Raw genomic sequence first — 13,856 nt, 5'->3', positions numbered from 1 at the left:
ACTAAAGTCTTCGCTATTTTGGACTGTAGGATACCTTTATCTCATAACTTGTGTTTGCTAGGTGACCTAACAACAACTGACTTACCACATAAACAATTTCAATCTACACTTGTAGCCCTTACTATCGCTAAAAAAACAATTCTTGTTAACTGGAAAAATAAACAAACTCTGAATATCGACCAATAGTCTAACCTCCTTATAAATCACATTTTAATGGAAAAAATATCTGCCTCAAATAAAAACCAAATATCAAAATTTATAGAAACATGGTCTACGTATATAGAATTTTTTAACCTAATTCTGGTTACTTAATTCTGTCTGTTAGTGAGAGCCACTACATCGTGATAACTTACATTGATGTTTCTGCATTTGGCAATTTATTATTATATTATATTATTAGTATGGGATTTTTTTTTTAATGGGCTTTAGGTGAACTGATGAATACACACACGCACACACGCACGCACGCACATGCTCACCCACATACAAAAAAAAAAAATATATATATATATATATATATATATGTGTGTGTATATGTATATATATGTATATATATTTAAAAAAAACACAAAAAAACCACTTGCGGCTTATAGTCGGGTGCAACTTATATGTGTAACAAACTCGAGTATTCTCCAAATTTACCTAGCACGGCTTATAGTCAGGTGCGCCTTATAGTCCTGAAATTACCGTATATGCAATCAAGATTTGACTGTATACAAACCCAATTCCCAAAAAGTTGGGACACTATACAAATTGTGAATAAAAACTGAATGCAATTATGTGGAAGTGCCAAATTTCTATATTTTGTTCAGAATAGAACATGGAGAACAGGACAAAAGTTTAAACTGAGAAAATGTATGTTGATTGTAAATTTCATGGTGCCAACAAATCTAAAAAAAAAATTGGGACGGGTAGCAATAAGAGTCAATTGCACGTATAAAAATAAAAGCTGGAAGACCAGTTACCACTAATGAGGTCCATTGGCAACTTGATTGGAGTATAAAAAGAGCTTATCGGAGTGGCAGTGTCTCTCAGAAGCGAACATGGGTAGAGAATCACCAATTACTCCAATGTTGCGCAGAAAGGTTGAAGTAATCATCATCTACAGTGCATAACATCATCCAAAGAGTCAGAGAATCTGGAACAATCTCTGTGTGTAAGGGTCAAGGCCGAAAAAGCATACTGGATGCCCATGATCTTCGGGCCCTTAAACGGCACTGCACCGCAAACAGGAATGCGCACTGTGAGGGAAATCACAGAAAGGGAAATCACAGAAAGGGCTCAGCAATACTTCCAGAAAACATTGTGGGTGAACACAATCCACCGTACCAGCCGCCGTTGCCAGATGAAACTCGACAGTACAAAGAAGAAGCCATTTCTAAAGAAGCGCAGGCGTTTCTCTGGGCCAGGGGTCATTTGAAATGGAGTGTGGCAAAGTGGAAACCCGTTTTGTGGTCAGACAAATCACGATTGGAAGTTCTTTGTGGAAAACTGGGACGATATATCATAACTGACTCAAGAGGACAAGGACAACCCAAGTTGTTATCAGCACTCAGTTTATAAGCCTGCATCTGTGATGGTATAGGGTGGCATGAGTGCGTGTGGCATGGGCAGCTTCCACATCTGGAAAGGTATATTGAGATTGGAGAACAACATATGCTCCCATCCAGGCATCATCACTTTCAGAGAAGATCTTGCATTTCTCAGCACGATAATGCCAGACCACATGCAGCACCAATTACAACATCATGGCTGCGTAGGAAAAGGATCCCGCCGAGTATTGAAATGGCCAGCCTGCAGTCCACTTCTTTCACTTCTAGTGATTTGGCGCATCATAAAGGGGAAGGTGCAACAAGGGGAAGGTGCAACAAAGAAAGCCCAAGACAGTCGAACAGTTCGAGAGACCCGTGTTAGAGAAGAACGGGACGGCATTCCTATTTCAAAACTTGTCTCCTCGATCCCCAGACGTTTGTAGACTGTTGTTAGAAGAAGAGGGGATGCCTCACAGTGGTGAAAACGGCCTTGTCCCACATAGTTTTCCCTTAAAATGACATTTTCTCAGTTTAAACTTTTGACCTGTTCTCTATGTTCTATTCTGAATAACATATTAGAATTTGGCACTTCTACATAATTGCATTCAGTTTTTATTCACAATTTGTAAAGTGTCTCAATTTTTGGGGAATTGGGTTTGTATACCTGGGGTAATTTTTTGTGTTTGTATGTGACTTACTGAGGTCTAAGACATCATCAGTCTTAATAAGATCTTCAGGTCTGGTAAGAGGCAGCTGTGTCTCTGGTTCTCCTTGAAGCTGCAGTGATAGTGACCGCAGCATGAAAAACACACGTATGGCCTGAGGGCAGTGAGAGCATCCACACAAACACAAAGGCGAGAGTCATCAGTAGTTATCTTATTTGAGATACACAGAACCAACAAAACCATAAAGAGAGTTTGTATGACTTGACATACCCTCCGTGTCTTCTCCACATCTCCACAAGGCAACCTCTTGACAAAGTCAATGCCAGTCAGAGGTGTGCCGGTCGGTGGCAAAAGTATGGAGGCATCCATCATTAGGTACTCCACATTCAGCGGTTTACTCTAAAATGATAAAGCACCGCAACCAGACACACTTAAACAACAGCAAAAATACACTTTCCAAACAGCAGGCTATTTATTTGTGAAGAAAAGAAAAGAAAAGCCAACACACCGTCATACTCCTGTATTCGTCTTCAAACATGTCCAGAAAGATCTCCTCGCCCTGCAGTTCAGTGAATAACACATATTTTAAATCCAGAGTATTAAAACGCAGGCCAATACATTTTGTGGACTGTATAACAAAGTAATAAGGGGTTTAGGTCCAATATAATCCCAAACTTGCATCGCTTTTGTTAAGGGTTAGTTACTGCATGCGTGAATTTGGGTTCATAAGGGGCTTTTCCACCGCCGAAACTTTTGAAGAACTTTTCAATTTACCTTGGTAAAATTCAGTTTGCGCGTTTTTTCACTAACAACTTGGGGTGTTAGAAAAAATCGATTCGGCAATATATCGCAGCACGCAATTCTCGAATTGATTCAATATGCGGCCGAATCGATTTTTAAACATCAATTTTTTTATGGGAATATTCAGCAAAATGTCTTAGTTAGGGTTAGGATTCAAACATTAAGCATGGAAGAATGTTATATTAATGGAACATTAAGCCTTAATATTTGATTTCAGTGCTGTTCAAACATGAAACAGACTGCAACCTGTTTTGTTAAATGCAGTGTCTCAGTTCTGAGCCTGAATTTTCAGATAAATACATTTTCATATAAATCTTCCAGTGTATATGTACAAGTTTACTGATTAGTATTTTCTATATTTGAGTAAAAAAAAAAACATCGCAATAATCAATTTATAGATTCGTATCGGGATTAATCGGTATCAAATCGAATCGTGATCTATGAATCGTGATACGAATTGAATCGCCAGGCAATTCACACTCCTACTAACAACAATTTTCGTGGCTCATCAAACTTACGTCATCAAACTCATTTGAATAAATTACCAAGAACTCTAAGACGCAATTTTCTGCGGAACTTTTACAACCAAGAACTCCCTTTACCCGGAACTCAGATCTTGGGCTTGTTGGTGGAAAAGCAGCTATAGTCATCTCAAGGTACACTTAACAAACCAAGTCAATTGCCTAGTGTTGTGCTGAGACCTGCCCTCTGCAAATTTTCCTTTTCTTAATCCTCAAGATTTATTTGAAGATGATTCATAATAGGGTGTTGTCCAAGATAGATTTACAATTCATATTTCATACTGTGGTGCTTCCAACTTTTGAGTGAGAATTGCAGAGTAACTAAGATGCAATATTATTTTTATTTCTATTAACTCCCTGCAAATGTATCATCCAAAAAAAAATGTATATGAAGTTATTTAATACAGCAACACACAAATGTCTTCATCACTCTTTTTTTCAATGCCAACAGTAAGCGTTGTATGTGCATGTTAAATCTTTTAAAATATTTAAGCTCATTTCAAAACGTGCACAAAGAGAAACAAGCCAGGTCAGCCATACGTCTTATTGTTTATCGCAGTTTTTGAAGAGAGAAAGCATGTTATCATGTTTTATAGTCTTCATCACTCATAAAAATAGAGGTAAAAAATAATAATTAAACCGACTGCTGTGTTGTTATGGTTTGCAATGCTTAATATAACTGTAGTAATTGAATCCAAACGAGAAAGCAATCGAAGCAGAGAAAGTAAAGTCAACAAGTGTATAATAAACTCACACACACCAATACATTTTACTGCCTTGTGTCAAGCTACCAACATCAGATGGTGCCGGGAGGGAACAGTGTAAACAGTGCTTTACTTTCAGGTCGGCAGTACGTCAATGTACAGTAATAATTGTGTACTGATTGAAGGTGTTCCAGTGTGTGCATTAGGTTTCGCAATCACCTTGTAAAACCGCCGCAGTAAGTGCAGACTTTCCTCTCTCGCCCCCTGCGTACATGACACACAGGAAATATCAAACAGATGCAAATGACATGTAAAGTATATGAGCACAACTAGTTCTTATAGTCAAACATACTTTACAATACAGTATATATGTACAGTAGTCCTATATAAAACTTTTGGAAATAAACAACTTCTATAAACATACTTAGAGGTATACTGTATAAAATATATATATATATATATATATATATAATAATTGAAATCGTATTAAAAAGGCTTTTATTATTATGATTTGTACAAGACTTTTATTCATTAATCAGAAATACAACCTCGATGGAATATTAAATAATAGCATACCAGAACTACCCACTTTAATCCCTGCAAATCAGCAGTCTTATAGATGACTTGTGTATATGCTGCTACGCCCATCACAGGCTGACAAATGCAACACGTTTTACCACAATTGGATTTGTATGTTCAAACACATCTAATATCACACGTGTCATTCAACAAACGTCAGCTGTTCTGTTGCAATCAATGAGTGAAAAGCAAAAGGACTTTTATAAAGATCTTCCTCGTGTAAAATGTCAATAATGCAAATACCTAGCCTATCTTAAAAGCACAAACATATAAATAATCAGTATCTGTGATGCTGAATTAAAGATGTTGGTTTTGGCTGGAGGAAGATAAAGGGTTAAATATGTGTCTTGCTTCCGTATCGTAATTTCCAGACTATAAGGCGCATCTGACTATAAGCCGCGGTAGCTGAATTTGGGGAATAGGCCTACTTGAGATTGTTACATGTATAAGCCACACCCAACTGTAAGCCACAGGTGTTTTAATGCTACCAGCACATCAGAATATAAGGGTTCCCACTATCACAGAGGGGATTGTTGGGACATACAGTATATGACTGTTTGGGAACACAAAGCGTCCCTTTTATTAACATCTGAACAGCATTTCTGAAGTGAACAAGTAATACAGTGCACGTCCTGCAGGCACAGTAGTAGTAGTAGTACTACAGTATAACAACAAAACAAAACTTACAGCACTTGATGAGGCAATAACGTCAAATGGCTAAATGAAATCCGTTTTTAAAAGTGCTTGCCTGTAACACGGTAGTACAAATATACATTACTGTAACAAAAATAACCAGCTATAGCAGAAAAGTCAGTAATTACCGGTAATTCTCATGCCATTGTCCTCTTCCTAAGTGTCAGAATCGAACAGGTTGATAGCCTTTAACGTACTGATCATTTTAAAAAAAATTGAATATCACGGAAAAGTTCATATTTTTCCATAATTCCATTCAAAAAGTAAAACTTTTATGGTTTATAGATTCAAGGCCTACAATTTAAGTGATTTCAAGTATCCATTTGTTTATTTTTACATTATTTGGGCTTCCAGCTCAAAACCCCCCACAAAAACAGGATTTAAAAAAATTAGAATACTGTTAAGAAATCACCATTTACTTCTCAGAAAAAAGAAAGAAATTAAGATCACTTAAAATCAATCCAAATATTGTACTTTCAAAATTATATGTCAATTTTTAATACTTGGTTGGAAATCCTTTTGCCTTAATAACAGCCTCAATGCACCGTGGCATTGAGGCAATCAGACTGTGGCATTGCTGGGTTATGAAAGCCCTGATCTCCTTGATGGTTGCAATCAGCTCTTTTTGCCCTTCCGTGAGACTTTATGCTTTGATATGCTTGGTCACAGCAGTCTGTGAACGACCAGCCTCCTTGGCTATGAACGTTTGTGGCTTACCCAGCCTATCAATTATGTTCTTCTGGCCAGTTGTCAGAAGTTGACTGCAGTCTTCCCTATATTGAACCGAACAGAGAAATTTGAACCAAACTGAATACATTTAATGACACCTGGGGAATCCTGTGTAGATGCTTTGAGTTTAGTAGATGACACTCAGTTTAAAAAAAAAAAAATCTGTCCTGCAAAATTTGGGCGGATTTCGTAACAGTATTCACATTTTTTGAAATCCTATTTTTGTGGGGTTTAAGAGCTAGAAGCCCAAATTATGTAAAAATAAACAAATGAATATTTGAAATCTCTTAAAATGTGGGCCCTGAATCTAAAATATATGGAAGTTTGACTTTTTCAATGGATTTATGGAAATAAATGAACTTTTCCATGGTATTCAAATTTTTTGAAAAGGATCTGTGGATGCAGCATCTTATGCACTTCCCCGTTTCTTTTCCAAAATGAGGGCGCAAACTGTCTCGGTTTCGTTCTGTCTCTCATACTGTATTTGGGCTCACTTGGTTTGTTTTGCTCTGTATGGCACTCTTACGGTAATAATGCTAATCATCCCTGCCTAAGATTTAAAAAAAAAAAGACGGATTTAACAACGGCACCAATTTGCCATTTTGCAATTTTGGAGACACAAGTCAAGTCAACAGGGTTGCCATCCAGGCCTTTATTTCCTCCACATAGGACAAAAGAGGCCCTTATGGGAAAGTGTCCTTTTTGCTCAGCGGGACATAGATCTGACTCTCATCCGCAGAGCACTGAAAGCAAACACCATGCTTTCTTAAGTTGGAACACAGAGGCAGCAAATACAATAAAAACATCTGGGGCCTCAAAATTTAACCCATGTGTGAACACCATACGACAAGTGGGGCAGAGCGGGACTACCAAGGCTAACACAAAAAGGTGTGTCTGCCAAATAGGATCTAAACCACTCTAGAGCGCTACCACTAAATATGCTCACCTGGTGCTGCAAACGAGCCAACATTACACCGTGGTTCACTATATTGAACGCTGCAGTCAGATCCAACAAAACAAGACACAGACTCCATTCCAGTGTCATTAGCCAAGACGATGTCTTTAAAAACTTGTAACAGGGCTGATTCTGTCTAATGCAGCATATTAAAACCTAACTCGAATTCCTCCATGACGTTATGTTCATCCAGGAAAGAAGACCACTTTTTCCAATTTTTTTGCAATAAAAGGCAGATTGGAAATGGGTCTACAATTCCCCAGCACACCTTGGTCAGGACCAAGATTCTTGAGCAAGTGGTGCACCACAGCATTTTAAAAATGTTGGGGGACTACGCCAGATAATAGCCAAAACTGATCTACCAGTACTTACGAGAACCGTCTCAAAGAAATGAGAAGGAACTGATTCCGGATGACTTAATCTGGCGAACCATATAAACCTCAAGGAAACAGCATTGAAAGTAATTGAACAATGTCAAACGAGGGCCATGGACAAAGGGGTCAAATGTGGTGTTTGAAATGAGAGCCCTAGATATAGCACCCTTATCAATGAAAAACTGTAGGAATCAATTACAAATTTCAGCGGAAGCGTGTGCAAACAGGCTGAGGGGGGGTTAAGAACAGAATCATCAATAGTTTAAAATATATTCGGATTGTGACTATTACGTGCATTTAAAGTATGTCATGCCTCAATAGGAACATTGTGTGGCCATACCTCCAAGCAGGCCAGATGAACATCTTTGATTAAACACGGACTTCCAGACAAAACAGACTGTTTTAATAAAAGACAGCTGAGCTCCAGAGTTGCCAAACGAACTCTACCATCTAAACACAGAAGAAACACATCAATGAATCATGAGCCCATGTTAAGGATGTCTGTCACATGCACAATAACAGCAATGTACATATTACCTGGCTGTGCTGCCTGGCTCATTACTCTGATCAACCTCTCTGCAAGTACCAAACTGTAGGAGCTTCTTTCCTGGTCAGGAACTGGCAACTGCAGTCGCTCCAGAAGGTCACGGTTTATACCTACGGACATATTAGGTGGAAGGGTAAGTAAGATAAGACAGTATTAGGTAAGGAAATATATCAGACACAACTCTCAATTAACTAATCAGTTTATCAATAAATCAATTGGGAGTTACCTTGACCCTTAAATCCCTTTACAATCTGAATTCTTCATTTTGGATACTACTATGCTTCAATTTTTGAACATTTTGGGAAGGCTCACATGATATAAAGCATAATGCAGAGTTGGGGTTACATAAGGTCACATAAGTGGATTAAAAAGGAAGGTCGTCCAGTTCTTGGTCACTTGTGCAATTTTTTTTGACCATTTGATGATGGCTCTTTACTGCATTCCATGGTATATTTGATGCCTTAAAGTTATTTTGTTTTCTGCTGCTTCACTGAGAATGTGTAACAGGGATTAGGTATTTAGCTAAGAGCGACTATCTATAAAAAAAAAAATTAAATACATGGGAATAAATGGTAAATGAATAAAACCTTTGCTGTGTGAAACAGCATAGAGCAGGCAGAGGACAAACAGGGCATGGTAGTCATCATTGCTGCAGTCTAGGGCACTGTACACCATTTCTAAGAAAGGCCTGTGAAATGAGGCAGGATTAAATTACAAATCTCTGCATTTGCGGATGGCATCTTGTTTATGCATATGTGAAGGTGTACCTGCTTCTCTGTGTGTGCGTGCGCGTTGCTGCTGCAGTCTTCTCTTCATCCGTGATGTTCTGCTCAGTCAACTCTGACACCTTACAAGTATCCATCACCACCATCTCTATTTCTATAAGCATAAATACACACACTTTGCTGATCTAATATGTGTGATGACGTTTTAAACTACACATTAAATCAAAAGGACAAAAGTCAGAAGGTGTTTTCCTCTTCACTTCACTGATGATCGCTGCATTTACCTTAACATTTGCAAAAATTATTTTTCTTAAAAAAAATTTAAAAAAAGAATCTGGACCTCCATATGGATTTGAATGACTATTTGATTTGAAAATTTAAACAAAAAAAACCCCACATTTTGAATCCCTACAGTCCAAGCTGCTATTGCTGCTGTCTTAACAGTATGACATATTATGCAAATAAGAACATGCGCTTCAGAAACCTAGAATTCATCAGTCGAAGTGAAGAAGGACTCAGACTAAAATGGACAGTGAAACCTCTTTTTTTTTTTTGCAGAACACTTCATCTTAAAGAACATGGCAAGAGTGATGTACTCTAAATTGGGATTGTGTGTTTTATTATTTTTAGGTGACACAGCTATATTACAGTTGGGAGAATGGAGTAGGGGACTGTGACATAGCACCCGAGTGAACTATCTTAATTAAATGTCTATTGTCGACAGTGTCTTTTTTAACATGAGGTGTCACCACAGAGACACCAGAGATTACAATAGCTGTTTGCTCATGTGTACATATAATCATATTTGTATAAAATGATATACATGTATTTTCCTTTTTTTTTTCATTTCTTTTTTTTTTTAACAGAAAGCCCACAAAACTGTTTTATGGGTCGGGTCACGTACTGTACGTGATCTTTTGCGTAAAGTGGATTGAGAATAGTCTGGAAGACGTGCTTGACCACAGAACTGATTATTAGCCTATGGAAGAAGAAAAATTCCAGTATCGCAGTGGATTGTGCTGTAACTTTAGAGGTTCCACTGTATAGGCATTTGACTGAAAACACACACATGCACACAGAGCTCGAGTAAGAGACAGGCGGACAGGTGAGGAGCACAGGATGGATGATATGTCATTGTGGAAATGGACAGTTGACTTCTAATGATAGGGAGTTGATGTGTGATCAGTGGTCACCATGGGGAAATTAAAATGTGCCAAACAGGGGAGGCAGGAAGGCTTCATCTCAAAACTAGGCAAAGAGAATTTATTAATGCCATGTATTTTTTGGTCTCTAGTGTCTGTCTAGTGTTTTGTCCTTTTACGGACTTGCGCTGCTGCTCACCATTTACTAAATTAAAAGACCGGTGAACAAAATGTGTTTAAGCAGTTGCAGACAATATTGGAGCTTGTTTCTCTTTTCCGTTTGGAGACGAGGACTGCTGCAGAGGTTGTTTTTAGAAAGTGGGGTTGCATTATGGCAGACTTTAGACTAATGGGGGGTAAACGAATGCAAACAATCCTGCACTGCTGTGTCCAACAGGTCTCACACTCACCTTCCGCCGTTTCCCCAATCGCTCTGCTCCCCTTAGAACTCCCACCTGCTCCTACAACCTCTGTACCTTTTCCCTTCTCCCTCTCTCGGCCTCCCTCGCCTCCTCGGCCGCTATCGTCCCAGCCCTCATCTGCCCCTTCCCGGCTGCTGCTGCTTCCTCCTCCGCCGCCTCCTCCCCCGGAACCCCCGTCATCGTCCTCCTCGCCTAGGTTCTTGTAGTTTGGCCTCTTTTGGGTTCTCTTGCGGCCTCGGTGGCGGGAGAGCTCCAGCGAGCGCTCCAAAGATTCTGGTGGCTTAGTAAAGCGACGAACACCTCCGGAACTAGCCTGAAAAGCCGTACATGGGTATTAATAAATGAATGCCAAAAATCTAGTACAAGTATGTGTAATTGTGCGTACTGTGTAAAGTAAATGTAAGTTATAAGATTTAGGAAGTGCTCTCTAACCCGAGAGAAATAACTCTTTCCAGAAAGTGAATATAAAATAATGACCTTTGCCGGTATTCAGTTACCAAGATGACACCGATATAAGACCACATGCCACACTTACTCACAGACACGCACTCTTCTTACTAGAAATTGGTAGTGATGTGAAAGGTTGATCCCAGTCAGTTTATGATTTCATGTAACATCACTGAAGCAGGGACTCATATACACATACAAGACGCAACCACAGATGTGCACTCGCAGAGGAAACAGCTGGTGTGCAAGATAAGAAACCTGCAAGGGGATTTAAAAAAAAAAAGGGTCTTACAGTAAAACTGAGTAATTGAGGGAAAAAAAACAACATTTGAGAAAAGTGACACACGCCAGGTAATATCCTCAAAAGTTAAGAACCAAAAAAGATGTCCGCCACTCCAGCCAAATATTAATACAAATAAGAAGTTCAAACTCCATAGTACAAATAAACATAAGACCTGCACCTAATTTTTCACCCACTAAATACCAGGACAGTTTCTTCTCATTTTGCTTCTTAGTGTCTTTGTGGTACAAAAACAAAAGAAGTCACTTAAACTGAAACTCTGGTTACCTACTTCACGTGCACAAACCACCATGTACATTCATGTGAGCATGTAGCACAGTTGACTGTATATGTGTATGTGTTCGCTCTCATGAAAACACATACAGGCACAGCTGCAGTTTCTCAGCATACTCACGTGCCGGAAGGGGTCATTTCCCAAATGTATTTAAACAAAAGCGTCTTTCTCGGGGGGGTGGGCCTGCATGTATTATTTAGGGGCTGCATCTTATTTGGTTATTTACGTTGTATCGATCTGGCTACAGGATCGAAGTATACAATGGAATGTCAAATGGGATTTATTTTATTTTTTTTACTTAATAAAAGGTCAAACAGCAACACGGAATGGTTTGTGTTGTACCAGATTTGTGCACATTGAAAATATTTTGTTAACCCTGTTTTGACGCTCTCTGCCATCATTTCATTGTCTTTCTCTATGTATAGCTAACTCAAGACAGGTTAATTATGAAAAGATTTAAGACTCATTTTAACACTTTTAAAGTAAGCATGTGATAGAATTATGACAAAACAAATATTAAGTGTGTCTACTATAGACGAAAACAATTTATACTTGATCCTTCCAGCAGAAGTGAACAGTTCAAAAGTGAAACGTGTGGAATTGTACTGTCGAGCTGCAGCAGCACATGATCCACAGACTCTTTTGTGCGCTATACCCGTTAGATGACTCTGTTCTGGTAAACCGCTCACGCGCTCGAGACGCTGCTGAGAAATTAATGGAGGTCATGGTACATTAAAGCCACACAGACACACACTCAAGTCACTTTCTGGTCCACAACTAAAAAATGTCTGTTTGATAAAAAAGGACTCCTGTAACATAAAATAACACAAAACCACCAAAAGATGAACTGAATAGCTAACCCAGCAAAAAACTTTTTTCCCTGCCCAAAAAGTGCTAAATATTTTTAAAAAAATGTGAAAATCGATTTAACATTAATGTCGTTTTGAAACCGCAGCTATAAAAAAACACACACACACAAAGTGTCTACTTATATAGAAAAAATAGGCAGGCATGTTTGGGTGCAGATGATCTCTGTTGTGGTAGTATCAACCAACATCATTGTTTATAAGAGGTCACACCTCAGCCCACATTCACTGAAAAGGTAGGCTGCTTCTGAAAAACACAAAACTAGCGCAGAGAACAACCACAAATGTTCTCAGAAACGCTCACTACTTTGCTCACACCCACCCAACTACAAAAACAGATGGTCAAAACAGAAAAGGAAAATAGGGGCGGGGTTGTAAATTTGAAAATGGAGAGATGTGAGGATTTAAAAGGGAAAGTAAGTGGGTGGGAGAGAGAAAGGAAAAGAAAGAACTTACAGTATCTCATAAAAGTGAATACACCCGTGACATTTTTTTTGTAACCCCCCCTCCTATCTTTTCATGGGACACACACTGAAGAAATTACTTTTCTACCATGTCAAGCAGTCAATTATAATAATTAATTACAATTATATTGTCAATTACAAATTTACTGTCTGCTCAAAATAACTCAACACATAAGTCAATAAAGTCTGAACCACTGACAACAAAAGTGAGTAATGAAAGTGTGCAAATAAGGCCCAAATTTGGAGCAACTGGCCATTATTTTCCAGCACTAACACTTATGGGCATGGAGTTCGCCAGAGCTTCACAGGTTGCTACTGGAATCCTCTTCCACTTGTGCATGACAACATCACAGAGCTAGTGGATATTAAAGAGAACTTGTCCTCCAACTTTCGTTTGAGGATGCCAGCAGATGTTTTAACAGGATTTAAGTCTGAATACACGCTTGGCCAGTCCACCGTGATAACCCTCGGCTACTTTAAGCAAGGCAGTGGTCATCTTGAAGGTATTTAGGGTCGTCATCCTGTTGAAATTCAGCCCAGCTGCCGAATAGAGTGGATCATGCTCTGCTTCAGTATGCCACAGTACGTCTGCATTCACGGTTCCCTCAGTGAACTGTTAACATCCAGTGCGTGTAGTAGCTGAACAACTTTAGATTTTAACTCGTCAATGTGGACACCAACTAACCAGTGAAGACATTGATGTCTTTTCTCATCTCACTGTACCCGCCAATGTAAAACATATATAAAACAAAAACATCCTCTTGATGTGATACTGAGCATGTGCACTCAATAGCTGCTTTTCCACCAACAAGCCCAGGATCTTTTGAGTTCTGGGTAAAGGGAGTTCTTGGTTGTAAAAGTTCAGCAGGGAATTTGTAATTGTGTTTCCACAGCGTCTTAGAGTTCTTGGTAATTTATTCAAATGAAGTTGCTGAAGTCTGAGTTTGATGAGCCCAGTCGATATAAAAACGATACACTCCCAAATTTGACCAACCAATCAGCCTTGGTCAGTGCAGCCCGCCCCCTCAAAGTTCCAGCCTAGCTCAGCAAGACCCTGCTGCTGAGATAGTACTCGGATACCCCCTGGGGAATTTAATTACCATGGAAATTGTGGT

General features: G+C 39.0%; 1 protein-coding gene across 2 annotated transcripts in view; it reads right to left on the bottom strand.

The window, feature by feature from the left end:
- clec16a (C-type lectin domain containing 16A) overlaps positions 1–13,856 on the bottom strand; it is a 36,960-nt gene that overhangs the window by 12,473 nt on the left and 10,631 nt on the right. The window contains exons 10-18 of one of the 2 annotated variants that reach the window (XM_077558366.1): positions 10,378–10,702; positions 8,868–8,979; positions 8,688–8,788; positions 8,091–8,210; positions 7,894–8,003; positions 4,443–4,487; positions 2,706–2,756; positions 2,468–2,596; positions 2,231–2,351 (exon numbers count right to left, since the gene is read on the bottom strand). In XM_077558366.1, the coding sequence (XP_077414492.1) occupies positions 2,231–2,351; positions 2,468–2,596; positions 2,706–2,756; positions 4,443–4,487; positions 7,894–8,003; positions 8,091–8,210; positions 8,688–8,788; positions 8,868–8,979; positions 10,378–10,702 (1,114 nt within the window). The remainder of the gene's footprint in view (positions 1–2,230; positions 2,352–2,467; positions 2,597–2,705; positions 2,757–4,442; positions 4,488–7,893; positions 8,004–8,090; positions 8,211–8,687; positions 8,789–8,867; positions 8,980–10,377; positions 10,703–13,856) is intronic. The other variant, XM_077558367.1, reaches the window with a different exon arrangement.

This window comes from Vanacampus margaritifer, chromosome 2 (genome assembly GCF_051991255.1).
Source record: "Vanacampus margaritifer isolate UIUO_Vmar chromosome 2, RoL_Vmar_1.0, whole genome shotgun sequence".
NCBI classification, from domain to species: Eukaryota; Metazoa; Chordata; class Actinopteri; order Syngnathiformes; family Syngnathidae; genus Vanacampus; species Vanacampus margaritifer.
Note: the sequence above shows the minus strand (reverse complement) of the source record. Positions and strands in the feature narration are given on the sequence as shown.